We start from the raw sequence: 22,708 nt of genomic DNA, 5'->3' as shown, positions 1-22,708 counted from the left end.
AAATGTCATTTAATTCCTGACCAGATCTTTGCTTATGAGGAACCATAATATAGTATACGCTGTAGGCATTAAAGATTAAGATGTGCATGTACCTATGTTCTGATGTTTCCACTTAATAGATGATTTTGAACAGATTAATATGTGAAATGTATATGTTAATAGCCACTTCTGGTTGTTTTATAATTTAATGAAGTTTACTGCAGGTACAGTATATAGTCTTAGTATATGTGCTGCTAGAGTGAGCACAGTATGTCGTCTTCTCAATATTGACATTCTTTTCATGCCTTGGAGTCATAAATGCCTCCTTAATGGGGGTATACACCAAGGAGTTCAGTAGATATATTTAGGCCAGGGAGCCAAAACAACTAAAAAATGGAAACTAGTCAACAGATGATTTGATATTCAGTTGATAATTTAGTAAGAATAGAATTCTTTTTATAACATGGACGATCCTCAGTGATAAGCAAGAGAACCCATTTCACGAGGTAGTTTTTAATGATATTATAAGTCACATACGATGAAACATTCTTGGCAACTTTTTTTTTTTGTCAGTAGTGTCCTTATATAACAGGACTCTTCATTTCAGTTTCAACTAAGGCAACCAGACAATAAAGACTACATTCGAAAAGGAGTTGTTAGACACACCAGCATGGCCAAGAACTAATGAGAAAACTCAACACACACAGTAAAGGTTTAAAAGGTTTAGTTTGATTTAGAAAGGGGTTTGTGAGGCCATTTCTTTGAAGAGAGTTGTGCTGTGCTATAATGTTTAAAAGGAAATCATTTTCACATACAATATTTCATTTTAACCTCAAAACAAATCTCAAATTCTTTAGAAAAAGTATGATGGAACTCATGTAAGAGAACTGCAACTTAGAAAAGCTGATATTGCTGTAAATATTGGAGTTGGGAATATATCCTTAATCCTCTGATTATTACACTTTAAACACACAGGGTTATATCTGGATGTTTCATACATTACATAATAGAATGTTAGATATCTATGGCATATTTTAATAAGATTCCTATTATCTTTATTAGGGGACTCTAATAATAGCTCAAATTTGATTAAAACTTAATATATGTCTTGATTATATTGAACTGATTTTCTTCCTGTTTTTTTTTTCTTTCAATCAAACTTTTGATATATGGAACAAAAACAAATACAAATCGAAAGATTACTGTGCTCTTAGGGATGGTTTTGTTAGATTTCAGGATATTATAATAAAAAGTGGTTATATGGATATGATATTTTTGTTGGTCTTGTTTTATTTGTATCTCCCATTTCCCTACACTGAATTATTTTTTTATGACTATTTTTTAGGTTCACAGCAAAACTGAGAGGAAGGTACAGAATTCCCATACACTCCCTTGCTCCCACACAAGCATAGTCTCCCCCGTTATCAACAATCCCCCACCAGAGTGGGACATTTGTTACAACTGATGAACCTACATTGACACATCATCATCCCATCCATATTTTACATTAGACTTATCTGAAAAATCCCCAAATACTTGGAGATTAAACAAACATTTTTGAATAACACATGTGCTAAAGGAGACCTTTTAAGAGAAATTGAAAAATATTTTGAACTAAATGAAAATAAAAATACAACATATAAAAATTTACAGGTTATAGCAAAAGCAGTACTTAGATGGAAATGTATTACAATGAATGGTTATGGTCTTATGGTATAAAGTTACTGATTGTAATGTTAAGACAGTTGGATTCCTGTAACGTGGAAAGTTTTTTGTATTTTTTCTTTTTTTAGGTATGTATAAATCGTGAATGTGTAGAATCAAGGATCCTTATGGATTATTCAAACCTTTGTTCACAGCAGTGCAGAGGACATGGAGTAAGTAAGCACAAAATTTATGTTTCCCCAAATCACATCTATCTTGGACACTTTATAGCATCATTTAATTTACTCAACATTTATCATGTTTCTTTTATTTGAGAGTCTGTATTGTATCTCGCTTCAATGTGGTAACCAAAAGTAGTATTAGAGAACATTGTATAGAATTAAATTGTTGTTGACCTTAACAGATTTATTCTTATAGACGGCTACTTTTCAAAGGTCTTCAATAAATACATTCACCTGTTCATTAAGGGAAGATAATTATGCCATAATTTGTGTGTCTGTAAATATATGCAGTGAGGGAAAACTATTGGTTTTATCCTCCTTTTTAAATATACTATCTTTTTTTAGCAGTTTTAAGTTCATAGCAAAATTGAGAAAAAAGTACAGAGATTTCGATATACCTCCTAACCCCAATACATACAGCCTCTCTCACCATCAACATTCTCCACCAGAGTGGTACATTGGTTACAATCATAAACCTACAAAAACACCATTATCACTCAAAGTCCATAGTTTACACAGGGTGTGCTCTTGGTGTTGTTTGTTCTATGCGTTTGGACAAATTTATAATGGCAGGTATCCATCGTTAATGGTATCATACAGAGTAGTTCCATAGCCCTAAAAATCTGTGCTCTGCCTACTCACCTCTCCATCCCTCCTATTCCTGATAACTATCAATCTTTTAAGTATCTCCATAGTTTTGCTTTTTCCAGAATGCCATATAGTTGGAATCGTATAGTGTATAGCCTCTTCAGACTGGTTCCTCAGACTTAATAATATGCATTTAAAGTTCCTTCATATCTTTCCCCGCCTTGATAGCTCATTTCTTTTTAATGCTAATATTCTGTTGTTTGGATTAGCATAACTTATTCATTCACCTACTGAAGATAGATATCTTGGTTGTTTCACATTTTGAGCTATAAATAAAGCAGCTATAAACATTCATGTGCAGTTTTTTATATGGGAATAAGTTTTCAGCTCATTTGGGTAAATTCTAAAGACTGTAATTGCTGGGGGCACCTGGGTGGCTCAGTCGGTTAAGCATCTGCCTTCAGCTCAGGTCATGATCTCAGGGTCCTGGTTGAGGCCTGCGTCAGGCTCCCTGCTCAGCGGGGAGTCTGCTTCTCCCTCTGCCACCTTACCCCCCCGCCCCACTTCCCCCTTCCCCCGCTCATGCTCTCTCTCTCATATAAATAAATAAAACCTTAAAAAAAAGAACAAAGGTCAAAAGACCTTTTCATTTAGGTCTTTGGCTATGATTTTGTCTTATTCTTTCATTTGGGACGTATTCCACTTCTATTCATTTTGTCTAACTCTCTGTGTTTGTTTTTATGTATTAGGGAGGTCAGCTACATCTCCTGGTCTTGAAAGTAGTAGCTTTGTGTAGAGCAGTTTTTGTGGTGCCCTGTAGCACAATGCCCCCTGGTCACCAGAACCAGCACTCTAAATGTGTCTTCTCTGTGGGCTGCATGTACCCTGCTATTGTGGCTGAGCCATGTTTGCCTTAGCCCAGCCAGCTGCAATGACCTCCTTTGAATATTGTTGGCTCACTGAGCAGGGTTTGGTTCCTATCATCCTCTAGCTTTCCCAGGTTACACCCTGCTGATTTTAAAACCTCCTAAAGTTAAGCCCCACCAGTTTTCAAACCTAGATATTACGGGGACTCGTCTTCTCAGTGCAGGTCCCTGGTGCCTGGGATGCCTGGGGTGCCTAGGCTGGGGTCTGATCCTCTCTCACTTTGTACTTGGGGTGTTCCTCCTGTTTGAGGTTAGTCTTACTGGGGGTTTGGTTCCCAATGACATCTCTACCCCTCCTACCCTTTTTAATGTAGTCTCCTCTCCATGGTGGAACATCTGTTCTGCCAGTTTTCAGGTCATTTTCAGAGTTAGTTGCATATATGTAGCTGTTATCTCAGTGTGTCTATGGGATTAAGTGAGCTCAGGATCCTCCTACTCTACCATCTTCCCTGAACCTCTTCTATTATTTCTTTAAATAGACTTTCTGTCCCTTTTCCTCACTTTCTTCTGGAACTCTAATTATTCTAATATATATGTTTGATGGTTTCCCATTAGATCACGTGTTATTTTCTTCACTCTTTTTCATTCTTTTTTCTTTGTTCTACTCTGACTGGATTATTTAAAAGTTCCTATACTCTAGATCAATAATTCTATCTTCTGTTTGTTCTATCCTGTTGTAGATGCTCTCTATTGCATTTTTCTTGTCATTTATTACATTCTGTACCTCCAGAATTTGTTTGGTTCTTTTTTATGATTTCTGTCTCTTTGTTAAATTCCTCAAAACAGCTTTGTTGAATTCTTTTTCAGCTAAATTGCCAAATTCTGTGTTTTGAGTTCAGTTACTGGAGTATTATTGTTATTTTTTGGTAATAACATGTTTCCAGGATTCTTCATGTTCCTTGGAGTTTTGTGTTGCTGTTTTCACATTTGAAGTAGTCACCTTCTTAAATCTTTACTAGTTGTCAGCGGGTGGGAGATAATATTTGCTGGTCTTACTTATGTCTAGGTCTTTCTACAACCTTGTATAGATATACTTGCTCCACATTTCTTGCACCCTCTCGGGGCAGAATTCTTAAGCTGGTATGTGTTCTCTGTCTCTTACAATGCACCAAGCCAGCTGCTGGAAAACTCTGTTTTCTAGGAGGTGCGCTACAACTTAAGTTTGTGATTTCTCCCTTGTTCAAGGACCCTGGACTGATTTTCTGAGGGTACTCCCTGTCTACCAGAGCTTTTTGCTGCCAAACTCAGGAGCAAACACAAGGAACAGGCTGCAGATTGTGGAGAGTTGTGGGCTTAGCACTTGGGGTGTTGTGGGTGCCCCTGGATCAGGTAAGGGGTGATCTTTGGGTGAGGATTTCCCAGCAACTTGTGGGCAGGCTTCCTACTGGAGTAATGAAAGCATTTAGCAGGAACTGTGTCCCTTTAATGCCCTCTGATAGTCTTATCTTCTTATCTACCACTTCCCTGATTTCTTCCTTCCCCTCAGTTGTGGAGATTCCTGCCTCAATACTCTGGGTGCTGTGGGAGAGAAATGGATTTCTCCAGCTGTGTCCTGCACCTCACCACTTTGTTTTCTGTCGGAGAGGTCACTGCTGGCTAGTTCAGCCCTGGACTATGTGCCGTTGTGGGAGGGATGGCACTGGCAGCTACTCTTACCCTCTTCAGTGCATCTGAACTCTTATTTTATTTTTTTATTTTATTTTATTTTATTTTATTTAGGGAGGGGGTGCTTCAAAGGAATGCAGGAATCTATTTTTGGGAAACTATTCCTGGGGAGACTTCTGCAAGGCTCTCTTTTCAATGGGTTTCTGCCCACATTAGCATTCTCTATGTTTTCCCCAACTGCATATAAGAGGAGCTGAGTCCTCTTCACTGGCTCCTTCTGATTCCACAGCCCATACTGAAGTCTGTCTGCCTATTACCTGATACACAAGTGGGCAAGACTCCTCCCAGGTCCCTTGGTGTGTAGTGCTTGATTCCACAACTCTCACAGAGGTACTTTTGTTCATGGATGGATGCTGAAATTTAGTTGTTTTTATAAAGGGGGACCAAAGGAAGGAGTTCTTATGACATGATAATTCTTTTGTCAAACCCAAAGCCAGTTTTATCTCTTCTTTCCCAATCCTTATACCTTTTATTTTCTTATCTTGTCAATATGATGTTGTAAAGAGGGACTCTCTTGCCTTGTTCCTGATCTTAATGGAAAAGCTTTAATCTACCATTAGGTACTGTCAGGTTTTTAAAAAAGATATTCTTTATCAATTTGAGAAAGTTTCCCTCTATTTATAGCTTTCTGATAGTCTTTTATCATTACTGGGTGTTCAATTTTGTTAAATAATTTTCTGCAGTTATTGATATAGTCATGTGATTTTTCTTTTTTAGCTGTTGATATATGATGGATTACATTAACTGATTTTCAAATGTTGAACCATCTTTGCATACTTGAGATAAAACTCACTTGCTCATGGTATATAATACTTCCTATACATTAATGGAATTAATTTGCTAATATTTTGTTGAGGATTTTTACATCATTTTTCATGAGAGGTATTGATCTATAGTTTTCTTATAATGTCTTTGTCTTTGGCATTAGGGTAATGCTGGCCTCATAAATATGTCAAAAAGTATTCACTCTACTTCTAATTTCTGAAAGAGATTATAGGGAATTGGTATGATTTCTTCCTTAAATGTTTGGTAAAATTCACTAGTTAACCCAACTCGACTTGTGCTTTCTGTTTTGGAAAGTTACTAATTGTTGATTTAATCTCTCTTTTTTTAATGCCTTCAAAACACCCTCTTCAAATTGCCTAGTTTTTTTTAACAGTCACCAATCTAAACTTTTTAATTTTATCTTATATTATTTTATTTTAAAATTTCTTTTGAAGTATAATTAACATACAGTATTATATTAGTTTCAGGTGTACAATATAATGATTCAACAATTCTATGTATTACTCAGTGCTCATCACAATAAATAACACTTTTAATCCCCTTCACCTATTTTACCTCCCCTCTGGCAACCACCAGTTTGTTCTATCTAAGAGTTTGTTTTTTGTTTGTCTTTTTTCTTTGTTCATTTATTTTGTTTCTTAAATTCAAAATATGAGTAAAATCATATGGAATTTGTCTTACTCTGACTGACTTATTTCATTTAGCATTATACCCCCAAGGTGAGTCTATGTTATTGCATATGACAAGATCTCATTCTTTTTTTATGGCTGAATAAGTTTCCTTTATATATATATTCACACACACACACACACACACACTATGTCCTTTATCCATTCATCTGTTGCTGGATACTTGAGTTGCTTCCATATCTTGGCTATTGTAAATAATGCAGCAATAAACATAGGGGTGCATATATGTTTTTGAATTAGTGTTTTTGTTTTCTTTGGGTAAATACCCAGCAATGGAATTACCAGATCATATAGTATTTCTATTTATAATCTTTTTTTTTAAAGATTTTATTTATTTATTTGACAGAGAGAGACATAGCAAGAGAGGGAACACAAGCAGGGGGAGTGGGAGAAGGAGAAGCAGGCTTCCCGTGGAGCAGGGAGCCCAATGCGGGGCTCGATCCCAGGGCCCTGGGATCATGACCTGAGCCGAAGGCAGACGCTTAATGACTGAGCCACCCAGGCGCCCCTCTATTTATAATATTTTGAGGAACCTCCATACTGTTCCCCACAGTGGCTGCACCAATTTACATTCCCACTAACAGTGCACCAGGGTTCTTTTTCTCCACATCATCACCAACACTTGTTATTTCTTGCGTTTTTGATTTTAGCCATTCTGACAGGTATAAAATGATGGTTTTAATTTGCATTTCCCTGATGATTAATGATGTTGAGCATATTTTCATGTATTTTGTCCACCTGTATGTTGTCTTTGGAAAAATGTCCATTCATGTCCTCTGCTCATTTAATTGGATTTGTTTTTTTTTTAATGATAAGTTGTATAAGTTCTTTATATATTTTGGATATTAACCCTTTATCAGACATGCCATTTGCAAATATTTTCTCTCATTCCATAGGTTGCCTTTTTGATTTTTTGATGATTTCTGTTGCTGTGCGTAAGCTTTTTAGTTTGGTGTAGTCTCAATAGTTTATTTTTGCTTTTGTTTTCCTTGCCTTAGGAGACATGTAGAAAAAGTTGCTCTGTCCAGTGTCAAAGAGATTATTGCCCATGTTCTCTTCTAGGATTTTTATGGATTTAGGTCCCAAATTTAGGTCTTTAATCCATTGTTTTAATTTTAATTTCAATTAATTAATTAATTAATTTAAAAATTTTATTATGTTATGTTAGTCACCATACAATATGTCCTTAGTTTTTGATGTGGTGATCCACGATCCATTGTTTTCGTATAACACCCAGTGCTCCATGCAGTACGTGCCCTCCTTAATACCCATCACCGGGCTAACCCATCCCCCCTCACCCCTCCCCTCTAAAACCCTGTTTGTTTCTCAGAGTCCATAGTCTCTCATGGTTCATCTCTCCCTCCGATTTCCACCCCCTTCATTTTTCCCTTCCTTCTCCTAATGTCTTCCATGCTATTCCTTATGTTCCACAAATAAGTGAAACCATATGATAATTGGCTTTCTCTGCTTGACTTATTTCACTTAGCATAATCTCCTCCAGTCCCATCCATGTTGATGTAAGTTGGGCATTCATCCTTTCTGATGGCTGAGTAATATTCCATTGTATATATGGACCATATCTTCTTTATCCATTCATCTGTTGAAGGGAATCTTGGCTCTTTCCACAGTTTGGCTATTGCAGACATTCCTGCTATGAACATTGGGGTGCATATTGCCCTTCTTTTCACTACATCTGTGTCTTTGGGGTAAATACCCAGGAGTGCAATTGCTGGGTCATAGGGTAGCTCTATTTTCATTTATTTGACAGAGAGAGACACAGACAGAGAGGGAACACAAGCAGGTTGAGTGGGGGGAGGGAGCAGGCTTCCCACCGAGCAGGGAGCCCAATGTGGGGCTCAATCCCAGGACCCTGGGACCATGACCTGAGCAAAGGCAGATGCTTAATAACTGAGCCACCCAGGCACCCCCTTTAATCCATTTTTAAAATTTAATTTCATTTTATTATGTTATGTTAGTCACCATACATCATTAGTTTTTGATGTAGTGATCCAGGATTCATTGTTTTCATATAACACCCAGTGCTCCATGCAGTACGTGCCCTCCTTAATACCCATCACTGGCTTCACCTATCCCCTGGACCCCTCCCCTCCAAAACCCTCAATTTGTTTCCCGTAGTTCATAGTCTCTCATGGTTCATCTCCCCCTCCGATTTCCCCCCCTTCAGTTTTCCCTTCCTTCTCCTAATGACTTCCATGCTATTCCTTATGTTCCACAAATAAGTGAAACAATAAGATAATTGACTTTCTCTGCTTGACTTATTTCACTTAGCATAATCTCCTCCAGTCCCATCCATGTTGATGTAAAAGTTGGGTATTCATCCTTTCTGATGGCTGAGTAATATTCTATTGTATATATGGACCTCATCTTCTTTATCCACTCGTCTGTTGAAGGGCATCTCAGCTCTTTCCACAGTTTGGCTATTGCAGACATTGCTGCTATGAACATTGGGGTGCATATGGCCCTTCTTTTCACTATATCTGTGTCTTTGGGGTAAATACCCAGGAGTGCAATTGCTGGGTCATAGGGTAGCTCTGTTTTTAATTTTCTGAGGCACCTTGACATTGTTTTCCAAAGTGGCTGTACCAACTTGCATTCCCACCAACAGTGTAAGAGGGTTCCCCTTTCTCCACAACCTCTCCAACACTTGTTGTTTCTTGCCTTGACAAATTTTGTCATTCTAACTGGTGTAAGGTGGTATCTCAAGTGGTTTTGATTTGAATTTCCCCAATAGCTAATGATGATGAACATTTTTTCATGTGTCTGTTAGCCATCTGTATGTCTTCTTTGGAGAAGTGTCTGTTCATGTCTTCTGCCCATTTTTTGACTTGATTATTTGTTTTTGGAGTGTTGAGTTTTAGTTCTTTATAGATCTTGGAAATCAGCCTTTTTTTTTATTATGTTATGTTAATCACCATTCATTACATCATTAGTTTTTGATGTAGTGTTCCATGATTCATTGTTTGCGTATAACATCCAGTGCTCCATGCAGAATGTGCCCTCCTTAATACCCATCACCAGGCTAACACATCCCCCCACCCACTCCCCTCTAGAACCCTCAGTTTGTTTCTCAGAGTCCATAGTCTCACATGGTTTGTCTCCCCCTCTGATTCCCCCCTTCATTCTTCCCCTCCGACTATCTTCTTCTACTTTTTTTTTTAAAACATATAATGTATTATATGTTTCAGAGGTACCGGTCTGTGATTCAACAGCCTTGCACAATTCACAGTGCTCACCATAGCACAGACCCTCCCCAATGTCTATCAACCAGCCGCCCCATCCCTCCCACCCCCCACCACTCCAGGAACCCTCAGTTTGTTTCCTGAGATTAAGAATTCCTCATATCAGTGAGGTCATATGATACATGTCTTTCTCTGATTGACTTATTTCGCTCAGCATAATACCCTCCAGTTCCATCCACATCACTGCAAATAGCAAGATTTCATTCCTTTTGATGGCTGCATAATATTCATATTCATAATATTCCATTGTATATCTATACCACATCTTCTTTATCCATATCCAAAATCTATAAAGAACTTATTAAACTCAACACCCAAAGAACAAATGTTCCAATCAAGAAATGGGCAGAAGACATGAACAGACATTTTTCCAAAGAAGACGTCCAAATGGCCAACAGACACATGAAAAAGTGCTGAACATTGCTTGGCATCAGGGAAATCCAAATCAAAACCTCAATGAGATACCACCTCACACCAGTCGGAATGGCTAAAATTAACAAGTCAGGAAACGACAGATGTTGGCGGGGATACGGAGAAAGGGGAACCCTCCTACACTGTTGGTGGGAATGCAAGCTGGTGCAACCACTCTGGAAAACAGTATGGAGGTTCCTCAAAAAGTTGAAAATAGAGCTACCCTACGACCCAGCAATTGCACTACTGGGTAATTATCCAAAGATTTTGGATACTAGCCCTTTATCTGATATGTCATTTGCAAATATCTTCTCCCATTCTGTCAGTTGTCTTTTGGTTTTGTTGACTTTCTTTGCTGTGCAAAAGCTTTTTATCTTGATGAAGTCCCAATAGTTCATTTTTGCCCTTGCTTCCCTTGCCTTTGGCGATGTTTCTAGGAAGAAGTTGCTGTGGCTGAGGTCGAAGAGGTTGCTGCCTGTGTTGTCCTTTAGGATGTTGATGGACTCCTGTCTCACAGTTAGGTCTTTCAACCATTTTGAGCCTATTTTTGTGTGTGGTGTAAGGAAATGGTCCAGTTTCATTCTTCTGCATGTGGCTGTCCAATTTTCCCAACACCATTTGTTGAAGATGCTGTCTTTTTTCCATTGGACATTCTTTCCTGCTTTGTCAAAGATGAGTTGACCATATAGTTGAGGGTCCATTTCTGGGCTCTCTTTTCTCTTCCACTGATCTCTGTGTCTGTTTTTGTGCCAGTACCATACTGTCTTGATGATGACAGCTTTGTAATAGAGCTGGAAGTCTGGAATTGTGATGCCACCAGCTTTGCTTTTCTTTTTCAAGATTCCTCTGGGTATTCGGGGTCTTTTCTGGTTCCATACAAATTTTAGGATTATTTGTTCCATTTCTTTGAAAAAAGTTGATGGTGTTTTGATAGGGATTGCATTGAATGTGTAGACTGCTCTAGGTAGCATTGACATCTTCACAATATTTGTTCTTCCAATGCATGAGCATGGAATGTTTTTCCATTTCTTTGTGTCTTCCTCAATTTCTTTCATGAGTATTTTATAGTTTTCTGAGTACAGATCCTTTGCCTCTTTGGTTAGATTTATTCCTAGGTATCTTATCGTTTTGGGTGCATTTGTAAATGGGATCAACTCCTTAATTTCTCTTTCTTCTGTCTTGTTGGTGTATAGGAATGCCACTGATTTCTGTGCATTGACTTTCTATCCTGCCACTTTACTGAATTCCTGTATGAGTTCTAGCAGTTTTGGGGTGGAGTCTTTTGGGTTTTCCACATAAAGTATCATATCATCTGCAAAGAGTGAAAGTTTGACTTCTTTGCCGATTTGGATGCCTTTTATTTCTTTTTGTTGTCTGATTGCTGTGGCTAGGACTTCTAATACTATGTTGAATAGCAGTGGTGATAGTGGACATCCCTGCCCTGTTCCTGACCTTAGGGGGAAAGTTCTCAGCTTTTCCCCATTGAGAATCGTATTTGCTGTGGGTTTTTCATAGATGGCTTTTATGATATTGAGGTATGTACCCTCTATCCCTATACTCTGAAGAGTTTTGATCAAGAAAGGATGCTGTACTTTGTCAAATGCTTTTTCTAATCTATTGAGTGGATCATATGGTTCTTGTTCTTTCTTTTATTCATGTATTGTATCACATTGATTGATTTGCGGATGTTGAACCAACCTTGCAGCCCAGGGATAAATCCCACTTGGTCGTGGTGAATAATCCTTTTAATGTACTGTTGGATCCTACTGGCTAGTATTTTGGTGAGAATTTTTGCATCCATGTTCATCAAGGAAATTGGTCTGTAATTCTCCTTTTCGATGGGGTCTTTGTCTGGTTTTGGGATCAAGGTAATGGTGGCCTCATAAAACGAGTTTGGAAGTTTTCCTTCCATTGCTATTTTTTGGAACAGTTTCAGAAGAATGGGTATTAATTCTTCTTAAATGTTTGGTGGAATTGCCCTGGGAGGCCATCTGGCCCTGGGCTCTTGTTTTTTGGGAGATTTTTGATGACTGCTTCAATTTCCTTAGCGGTTATAGGTCTGTTCAGGTTTTCTATTTCTTCCTGGTTCAGTTTTGGTAGTTGATACATCTCTAGGAATACATTCATTTCTTCCAGGTTATCTAATTTGCTGGCATAGAGATGCTCATAATATGTTCTTATAATTGTTTGTATTTCTTTGGTGTTGGTTGTGATCTCTCCGCTTTCATTCATGATTTTGTTGATTTGGGTCATTTCTCTCTTCTTTTTGATAAGTCTGGCCAGGGGTTTATCAATCTTGTTAATTCTTTCAAAGAACCAGCTCCTAGTTTCGTTGATCTGTTCTACTGTTCTTTTGGTTTCTATTTCATTGATTTCTGCTCTGATCTTTATTATTTCTGTTCTCCTGCTGGGTTTAGGCTTTATTTGCTGTTCTTTCTCCAGCTCCTTTAGGTGTAGGTTTAGGTTGTGTATTTGAGACCTTTCTTGTTTCTTGAGAAAGGCTTGTATTGCTATATACTTTCCTCTTAGGGCTGCTTTTGCTGCATCCCAAAGATTTTGAACAGTTGTATTTTCATTTTCATTTGTTTCCATGAATTTTTTAAATTCTTCTGTAATTTCCTGGCTGACCCATTCATTCTTTAGTAGGATGCACTTTAGCATCCATGTATTTGAGTTCTTTCCGACTTTCCTCTTGTGATTGAGTTCTAGTTTCAAAGCATTGTGGTCTGAAAATATGTGGGGAATGATCCCAGTCTTTTGGTACTGGTTGAGACCTGATTTGTGACCGAGGATATGATCTACTCTGGAGAATGTTCCATGGGCACTGGAGAAGAATGTGTATTCTGTTGCTTTGGGATGAAATGTTCTGAATATGTCTGTGAAGTCCATTTGGTCCAGTGTGTCATTTAAAGTCTTTATTTCCTTGTTGATCTTTTGCTTAGATGATCTGTCCAATTCAGTGAGGGGAGTGTTATAGTCCCCCACTGTTATTGTATTGTTGTTGATGTTTCTTTGCTTTTGTTATTAATTGGCTTATATATTGGCTGCTCCCATGTTAGGGGCATAGATATTTTCAATTGTTAGATCTTCTTTTTGGATAGACCCTTTAAGTAGGATATAGTGTCCTTCCTCATCTCTTATGATAGTCTTTGGTTTAAAATCTAATTTGTGTGATATAAGGATTGCCACCCCAGCTTTCTTTTGGTGTCCATTAGCATGGTAAATGGTTTTCCATCCCCTCACTTTCAATCTGGGGGTGTCTTTGGGTCTAAAATGAGTCTCTTGCAGACAGCATATCATTGGGTCTTGTTTTTTTATCCAATCTTATACTCTGTGTCTTTTGATTGGGGCATTGAGCACATTTACATTCAGGGTACCTATTGAAAGATATGAATTTAGTGCCATTGTATTGCCTGTAAGGTGACTGTTACTGTTTAGTATTTGCGTTCCTTTTTGGTCTATGTTACTTTTAGGCTTTCTCTTTGCTTAGAGGACCCCTTTCAATATTTCTTGTAGGGCTGGTTGCGTGTTTGCAAACTCCTTTAGTTTTTGTTTGTCCTGGAAGCTTTTTATCTCTCCTATTTTCAATGACAGCTTCGCTGGATATAGTATTCTTGGCTGCATATTTTTCTCATTTAGTGCTCTGAAGATATCATGCCAGTGCTTTCTGGCCTGCCAGGTCTCTATGGATAGGTCTGTTGCCAATCTAATGTTTTTACCATTGTAGGTTACAGATCTCTTGTTCCGAGCTGCTTTCAGGATTTTCTCTTTGTCTCTGAGACTCATAAGTTTTACTATGAGATGTCGGGGTGTTGACCTATTTTTATTGATTTTGAGGGGGTTCTCTGTGCCCCTGGATTTTGATGCCTGTTTCCTTCCCCAAATTAGGGAAGTTCTCTGCTATAATTTGCTCCAATATACCTTCTGCCCCTCTCTCTGTTTCTTCTTCTTTCGGGATCCCAATTATTCTAATGTTGTTTCGTCTTATGGTATCACTTATCTCTCGAATTCTGCCCTCGTGATCCAGTAGTTGTTTATCTCTCTTTTTCTCAGCCTCTTTATTTTCCATCAGTTGGTCTTCTATATCACTAATCTCTCTTCTGCCTCATTTCTCCTAGCAGTTAGAGCCTCAGTTTTTTATTGCACCTCATTTATAGCCTTTTTGATTTCGACTTGGTTAGATATTAGTTCTTTTATTTCTCCAGAAAGGGTTTCTCTAATAACTTCCATGGTTTTTCAAGCCCAGCTAGTATCTTTAACATCATCATTCTGAACTCTAGTTCTGACATCTTACCAATGTGCATATTGATTAGGTCCCTGGCAGTCAGTACTGCCTCTTGTTCTTTTTTTTGAGGTGATTTTTTGCATCTTTTCATTTTGTCCAGAGGAGAATAGATGAATGAGAGTACAAAATGGTAACAGGGTAACAACACCCCAGAAAATATACACTAAATATATCAGAAAAGACCTGAAACCAGGGGAAAAGAAAGGGAAAGAAAGAAAAAAGGAAAAAAAAAAAAAAGAAAAAGAAAAAGATAAAAACAAACAAACAAAAACAAGACAAACAAAAAAACAGAATATGATCAAATATGATCAGGCTGGTGCATAGGTCAGTGCCACACACTAGGTTTTGGGCGTATTTTTGTCTGTTAGAAGAAAGTGTCTCACAAAATTTTAAAGAAAGAAAAACTTATATATGTACAAATTAAGGGTAATATGATGAAGGGATGGAATATGACTGTAAAGATGAAAATCATAAAAGATTTTTTAAATGGAATTGATAAGAAGTTCGTTGAAAAAAGAAAGAAGAGGATTTAAAAAAAAAGGGGAGAGAATGTTATCAGGCAGGAGACTAGGGCAATGCCATACACTAGAGATTTAGGGTATATTTTAATCTGTTAGAAGAAACTGTATCCCAAAATTTTAAAGAGAGAACAACTTATATATATATATCAAAAATAAGGTTAACTACTATGAAGCAATAGAATATGACTCTAAAAATGAAAAATCAAAAAGATTTTGTAAAAAAGGGATTGATGTTGGTTGAGAAAGGGAAAAAGAAAAATTAAAAAAAAAAAGAAAAAGTTAAAAAAAATTAACTTTGAAAGATTAAAAAATCATGGGGAAAAAGCCATGAATTCTATGTGCAGTATTCCCCTAGTGCTGGAGTTCTGCCATTCTCATTGATCAGTAAACTTGGACTTGCCTGGCTGTTCTTGCTGATCTTCTGGGGGAAGGGCCTGTTGCCGTGGTTCCCAAATGTCTTTGCTGGAGGCGGAATTGCCCCGCCCTTGCTGTCCGTGCTAAGCAATCTGCTTGGGTTTGCTCTCGGGAGCTTTTGTTCCCTGCAAGCTTTCAGTACAGCTTTGATGGATGAGAGTGAAAAGGCAGCCTCCCAATCTCCGCGCTGGAGGAGCTGAGAACTCAGGGCCCTACTCCTCAGTGAGCCCCCAGAGAAAAGCAGTCAGTCACTCCGTCTCCCTGGTCTCTGGTCGCACTCCGTGCTCACCCGGCCTGTGACCAAGCGTTTCTATCTCTGGCACCCGACTCGGTGTGGAGTCTCCAAACCCAGCAGATCCCTGCGGTGCGCTCCCATGCCACTCCTCCTGGGGGAGGAAGGGGAGTCTCCCTGGATCTGCCACTTGTTGGGTCCCTGCTGGAGGAGCAGTGGCCCGACTGTGCCGCGGATCACGGTTTATGGCAACCCCAATCTGAGAGCCCACTCCTTGGCTCCGTCTCTGCAGCCGGCTTCCCTCTTCCAATACCTGGGAGCTCTGCCACACTCAGGCACCCCTGGTCTTTCTGTGACCCCGAGGGTCCTGAGACCACACTGTCCCAGCAAGGGTTCCACCCCCCGCTTAGCCACTGGAGTGACCTCCCTCAGCGGAGCCGACTTCTAAAAGTTCCAGTTTTGTTCTCTGCAGCTCTATCACTTGCCAGAAGCGGCCATTGGAGGCCCCCTCGCCCGCCGTCTATCCTTCCAAATATTGCCTCAGATTCACTTCTCCGCACGTCCTACCTTCCAGTAAGTGGTCGCTTTTCTGTTCAGAGAGTTGTTGCTATTCTTTTCTTCAATCTCCTGTTGAGTTCCTAGGTGTTTAGAATGGTTTGATCCCTATCCAGCTGAATTCCTGGGACCAGAGGAAATCCAGGTCTCCTATTCCTCTGCCATCTTGCTCCTTCCCCTGGAAATCAGCCCTTTATCTGTAGGGTCATTTGCAAATATCTTCTCCCATTCCATGGGTTGCCTCTTTGTTTTGTTGACTGTTTCCTTTGCTGTGAAGAAGATTTTATCTTGATGAAGTTCTAAAAGTTCATTTTCGCTTTTGATTCCCTTGTTTTTGGAAACATGTCTTGAAAGAATTTGCTGTGGCCTATGTCAAAGAGGTTCCTGCCTATATTCTACTCTAGGACTTTGATGGATTCCTGTCTCACATCTAGAGTCTGTCTTTGTGTTTGGTGTAAGAGAATGGTCGAGTTTCATTCTTCTGTATATAGCTGTCCAATTTTCCCAGCACCATTTATTGAAGAGGCTTTTTTCCATTGGATATTTTTTGCTGCTTTGTCGAAGATTAGTTAACCATAGAGTTGAGGGTCCATATCTGGGCTCTCTATTCTGTTCATTGATCTATGTGTCTGTTTTTGTGCCAATACCATGCTGTCTTGGTGATTACAGCTTTGTAATATAGCTTGAAATCAAGCAACATGATGCCCCCCAGCTTCATTTTTCTTTTTCAACATTTCCTTGGCAATTTGGGGTCTTTTCTGGTTCAGATTTTAGAACTGTTTGTTCCAGCGCTTTGCAAAATGCCATTGATATTTTGATCGGGATGGCATTGAAATTACAGATTGCTCTGGGCAGCATAGACATTTTAACAATGTTTATTCTTCTGATCCATGAGCATGGAATATTTTTCCATCTTTTTGTGTCTTCTTCAATTTCTTACATAAGTGTTCTGTAGTTTGTAGAGTGTAGATCCTTTACTTCTTTGGTTAGGTTTATTCCAAGGTACCTTATGGTTTTTGGTGCTATTGTAAATGGAATCGATTCCCTAATTTCTCTTTCTACAGTTACACTGTTAGTGTATAGGAAAGCAACTGATTTCTGTGCATTGATTTTGTATCCTTCCACATTACTGAATTGCTGTATGAGTTCTAGTAATTTGGGGGTGGAGTCTTTTGGATTTTCCACATAAAGTATCATGTCATCTGCAAAGAGAGAGATTTTGACGTCTTCTTTGCCAATTTGAATACCTTTTATTTCTTTTTGTTGTCTGATTGCTGTTGCTAGGACTTCTAGTACTATGTTGAATAATAGTGGTGAGAGTGGGCATCCTTATCGTGTTCCTGATCTTAAGGGAAAGGCTCTCAGCTTTTACCCATTGAGAATGATATTCACTGTAGGCTTTTCATGATGGTTTTTATGAAATTAAGGAATGTTCCCTCTATCCCTATACTCTGAAGAGTTTTAATCAGGAAAGGATGCTGTATTTTGTCAAATGCTTTTTCTGCATCAATTGAGAGGACCATATATTTCTCTTCTCTCCTCTTATTAACGTGTTCTATCACATTGATTGATTTGCGAATGTTGAACCACCCTTGCATCCCAGGATTAAATTCCACCTGGTCGTGATGTATAATCCTTTTAATGTACCATTGGATCCTATTAGCTAGGATGTTGTTGAGAATTTTGGCATCCATATTCATCAGGGATATTCTGAAATTCTCCTTTTTGATGGGGTTTTTGTGTGGTTTGGGGAATCAAGTTAATGCTAGCCTCATAGAATGAGTATGGAAGTTTTCCTTCTGTTTCTATTTTTTGAAACAGCTTCAGGAGAATAGGTATTATTTCTTCTTTGAATGTTTGGTAGAATCCCCAGGGAATCCATCAGGCCCTGGACTCTTGTTTTTTGGGAGGTTTTTGATCACTGCTTCAATCTCGTTACTGGTTATTGGTCTATTCAGGTTGTTAATTTCTTCCTGTTTCAGTCTTGGTAGTTTATAGGTTTCTAGGAAGGCATCCATTTCTTCCAGGTTGCTTAATTTATTGGCATATAGTTGTTGATAATAATTTCTGATAATTGTTTCTATTTCCTTGGTGTTAGTCATGATCTCTCCCCTTTCATTCATAATTTTATTAATTTGGGTCCTTTCTCTTCTCTTTTGGATAAGTCTGGCCAATGGTTTATCAATCTTATTAATTCTTTCAAAGAACAAGCTTCTAGTTTCGTTGATGTGTTCTACTGTATTTCTGGTTTCTAATTCATTGATCTCTGCTCTAATCTTAATTATTTCCCTTCTCATGCGTGGGTTAGGCTTAATTTGTTGTTGATTCTCCAGTTCTTTAAGGTGTAAAGATAGTTTGTATATTCAGGATTTTTCTAATTTTTTGAGTGAGGCTTGGATAGGTATGTATTTCCCCCTTAGGACTGCCTTTGCAGTATCCCATAGGTTTTGGACCAATGTGTTTTTGTTCTCATTGGTTTCAATGAATTGTTTAAGTTCTTCTTTGATTTCCTGGTTGACCCAAACATTCTTAAGCATGATGGTCTTTAGCTTTCAAGTGTTTGAATTTCTTCCAAACTTTTTCTTGTGATTGAGTTCCATTTTTAAAGCATTATGGTCTGAGAATATGCACTGAATAATCTCAATCTTTTGGTATCAGTTGAGACCTGATTTCTGACCCAGTATGTGGTCTATTCTGAAAAAAGTTCCATGTGCACTCAAGAAGAATGAGTATTCTGTTGTTTTAGGGTGGGATGTTCTGCATATATTTATGAGGTCCATCTGGTCCAGTGTGTCATTCAAAGCTCTTGTTTCTTTGTTCATTTTCTGCTTAGATGATCTGTCTATTGCTGAGAGTGGAGTATTGAGGTCTCCTACTATTAACGTATTATTATCAATATGTCTCTTTATTTTGGTTAACAGTTGGCTTATGTAATTGGTTGCTCCCATGTTGGAGGCATAGATATTTACAATTGTTAGATCTTCTTGTTGGAAAGACCCTTTAAGAATGATATAGTGTCCTAAAAAAAGAAAAAAAAAAAAAAGGAATGATACAGTGTTCTTCTGTATCTCTAACTACAGTCTTTAGCTTAAAATCTAATTTGTCTGATATGAGAATTGCTACCCCAGCTTTCTTTTGAGGTCTGTTGGCATGGAAGATGGATCTGGATCATGTCTTTTTATCCAATCTGCAACCCTGTGCCATTTTATGGGAACATTTAGGCAGTTCGCGTTGAGAGTGATTATTGAATGATATGAATTTATTGTCATCATGTTGCCTGTGAAGTCCTTGTTTCTATAGATTGTCTCTGTAAATTTCTGTTCTATATCACTCTTGGGGTCTTTCTCCTTTTAAGAAGCCCCCTTAATATTTCTTGCAGGGCTGGCTTAGTGGTCACATATTCTTTTAGTTTCTGCCGGTCTTGGAAGCTCTGCATCTCTCCATCCATTCAAATGACAGCCTTGCCAGATAAAGTATCCTTGGCTGCATGTTCTTCTCATTTAGTACCCTGAATATGTCTTGCCAGGCCTTTCTGGCTTGCCAGGTCTCTGTGGATAGGTCTGACGTTATTCTGATGTTCCTCCCTGTGTACGTAAGGAATCTCCTCCCCCTAACTGCCCTTAAGATGGTTTCCTTGGTTCTAAGATTTGTGAGTTTTACTATTACATGCTGGGGTGTTGGTCTGTTCTCCTTGATCTTGGGAGGGGTCCTCTCTGCCTCTGGGACATGAATACTTGTTTTATTCCCCAGATTAGGGACTTTATCAGCTATGATTTGCTCAAATATATCTTCTCATCCTCTCTATCTCTCCACCACTGAGGAATCCCAATAATTCTGACATTGGAATGTTTCATGGCATCGTTTATTTCTCTAATTCTGTTTTCATGGATTTTAAGGTGTTTGTTCCAGGCCTCCTCCTGTTCCTTCCTTTCTATCAGTTTGTCTTCTAGATCACTAATTTGTTCTTCTGCCTTGTTTACCCTAGCTGTTAGAGTGTCTAGCTTAGATTGCATTTCATTAATAGCATTTTTAAGTTAGGCCTGATTAGCTCTCATTTCTGCCCTTAGAGAATCTATGTTGCCGTTAATGGGTTTCTCCAGCCTAGCTATTGTCTTCAAAACTGTTATCCTGGAATCTGTTTCTGACATCTTGCTTATATCCATATCCATTAGGTCTGCGGGAGAGGCCATTGTCTCTGGTTCTTTTCTTTGTTGGGAGTTCCTCCTCCTAGTCATTCTGTTGTCGGGTGGTTGAGGGAATGTATAGAGTTGAAAATATCAACCACAATCCAGGCAAGGTGCACCCTGGGAACGTTCAGAGCGATCGGAAGCCACCACCAAGAAAACCCAGCGAAAATGCAACCCAAGAATAAGATTTATAAAGTTAGAGGAAAAAGGGGGGAGGGGGGCGCTATAATCTCTTAATGTGGTGAGGTAGTGTGTTTCAGTTCTAACTGGGTGTATTTTGTACTCTTTGTTAGAGAACACTACTTCCCAGAGTTACAGGGAAATTAAAACTGGTATATATATAAAGGTAGTATTGAATAGGGAAAAAAGTACCACCTTTAAGATTATATCTATATCTATATATATATAGAAAAAAGAAAAAGAGAAAAAAAGTATACGTGTGAAGCAGAAGTTAAAAAGTTTCTATGGAATATGTTGTATTAAGCATCTAGTTGAAATGCTAAGTAGGTAAAAAAAAAAACATGAGAAAGAATAAAAAAGTTGTATCTAAGAAATACACAGGCCATGAGGCAACACCAGGAGTTCAGTATACTATTTCCCCCTGGTGTTCAGGTTTTACAGTTTTATGAGAACCCTTGGGTTGTCGTCTTCTTGTTCTTCCAGCTTGTCTTCTGGGGGAGGGGCCTGCCACATTGTTTTTCAGGCACTCCTGCTTCAGTGGAGTTGCCCTGCCCCCTATCAAGGGGCTGGGCTCTGTGGAAACCAGTTTTTGGGCTTTTGTTCTGTGAGGGCTTTTCATACCTTTTTGGAGGGTCAGGGCAAAGGAAAATGTCCGCACCCAGAAGTCTGCACCAGAGGAGAGAAGCCACACTCTGCTCCTCTCTGAACCCTCCAGTACACACGGTCTCCCCATCTGTGAGCCCAGCTGAAAACCGCAACCTCCCACAGGTGGTGCACACCCCCAGTGATCCTCTGGTCAACCCAGGCCCCCCCTTGTCTCTACCCCCTGTGCCTCCAAAACCTGAGTGATCCCCGTCTGGGTGGGTGTCAGCGTCAGCTGCAGCCACCACCAGCCCCCAGGTCTGCAAGCACAGTTCCACACAAGCAGCCACCCTGGTCCTGGTGTTTGCCCCTTAAGCTCCTGGATTCTGTTGGAGTGCTGTTATTGGGTGCTTCTCGTCCCACCACCACTGCTCTGCAAGCTGTTGCTGGTGCCCAGGTTCAGGACGCTTTTGCACTGGGGTATTATTTTACTTTCCAGTGGGTAGCTTCAGGTGGGCCCCTCCCCCTTCTGTTTATCCTCTGATACCTTTTGGAACAATCCCAACTCCACCCTTTGTACTTCTTGACTGAACATCCTCTGCCCCCAGAAGAGATCCAGACGTATAATCTTACATCTCAGGCTGATTTCATGGGTGTTCAGACTGGCTTGGTAGATATCCAGCTAAATTCAGGGGACTGGTTGAAATGGAGTCCCCCACTCCTCCGCCATCTTGCCTGTCTGTGGTGGAATATCTTCATTTATTTATTTGTTTATTTGTGTTGTCTTCAATTTTTTTCATCAGCGTTTTATCGTTTACAGAGTATAGGTCTCTCACCAACTTGGTTGAGGCTATTCCTAGATTTTTTTGGGGGAAGGGGTGCAATTATCATGGGATTGTTTTTTTAATTGCTCTTTCTGCTACCTTGTAATTAGTATAGAAACAGAACTGATTTCTGGGTATTAATTTTGTATCTTACAATTTTACTGAATTCATTTTTTCCTTCAGTGTTTTTTGGTGGAGTCTTCAGGGTTTTATATGTATAGTATTTTGTTATCTGCAAATAGTGACCAATATTGGTGCCTTCTTGTTTTTTTTCTTGTCTGATTGCTGTGACTGAGATTTCCAGTACTATGTTGAATAAAAGTAGTGGGAGTAGACATCCTTGTCTTGTTCTTGGTCTTAGAGGGAAAGCTCTTGGTTTTTCAATATTGAGTATGATGTTAACTGTGGGTTGAGAGTTTTTATGATGAACTGATGTTGAATATTAAATGCTTTTTCTTCATTTATTGAGGTGATCATATTATTTTAATCTTTCATTTTGCTAATGTGTTATCACAATGATTAATTTGGGAATATTGAACCATCCTTGCATCCCCAGAATAAATCCCACTTGGCCATCCTGAATAAATTTTTAAGTGTGTTGTTGAATGTTGTTTGCTAATATTTTGTTGAGAATTTTTGCATCTATGTCCATGAGAGATATTGGCCTATAGTTTTCTTTTCTTTTCTTTCTTTTCTTTCTTTCTTTCTTTCTTTCTTTCTTTCTTTCTTTCTTTCTTT

General features: G+C 38.8%; 1 protein-coding gene across 1 annotated transcript in view; it reads left to right on the top strand.

Annotated features, from left to right (window-relative positions):
• The window catches only part of LOC116637698 (disintegrin and metalloproteinase domain-containing protein 32-like), a 167,293-nt gene that overhangs the window by 108,442 nt on the left and 36,143 nt on the right, over positions 1-22,708 (top strand). The window contains exon 12 of the mRNA XM_032413218.1: positions 1,773-1,856. Coding sequence (XP_032269109.1) covers positions 1,773-1,856 — 84 coding nt within the window. The remainder of the gene's footprint in view (positions 1-1,772; positions 1,857-22,708) is intronic.

This window comes from Phoca vitulina, unplaced genomic scaffold (assembly GCF_004348235.1).
Source record: "Phoca vitulina isolate PV1807 unplaced genomic scaffold, GSC_HSeal_1.0 scaffold15, whole genome shotgun sequence".
NCBI lineage: Eukaryota > Metazoa > Chordata > Mammalia > Carnivora > Phocidae > Phoca > Phoca vitulina.
The sequence above is the reverse complement of the archived record's forward strand: the minus strand, read 5'-3'. Positions and strand labels throughout refer to the sequence as shown.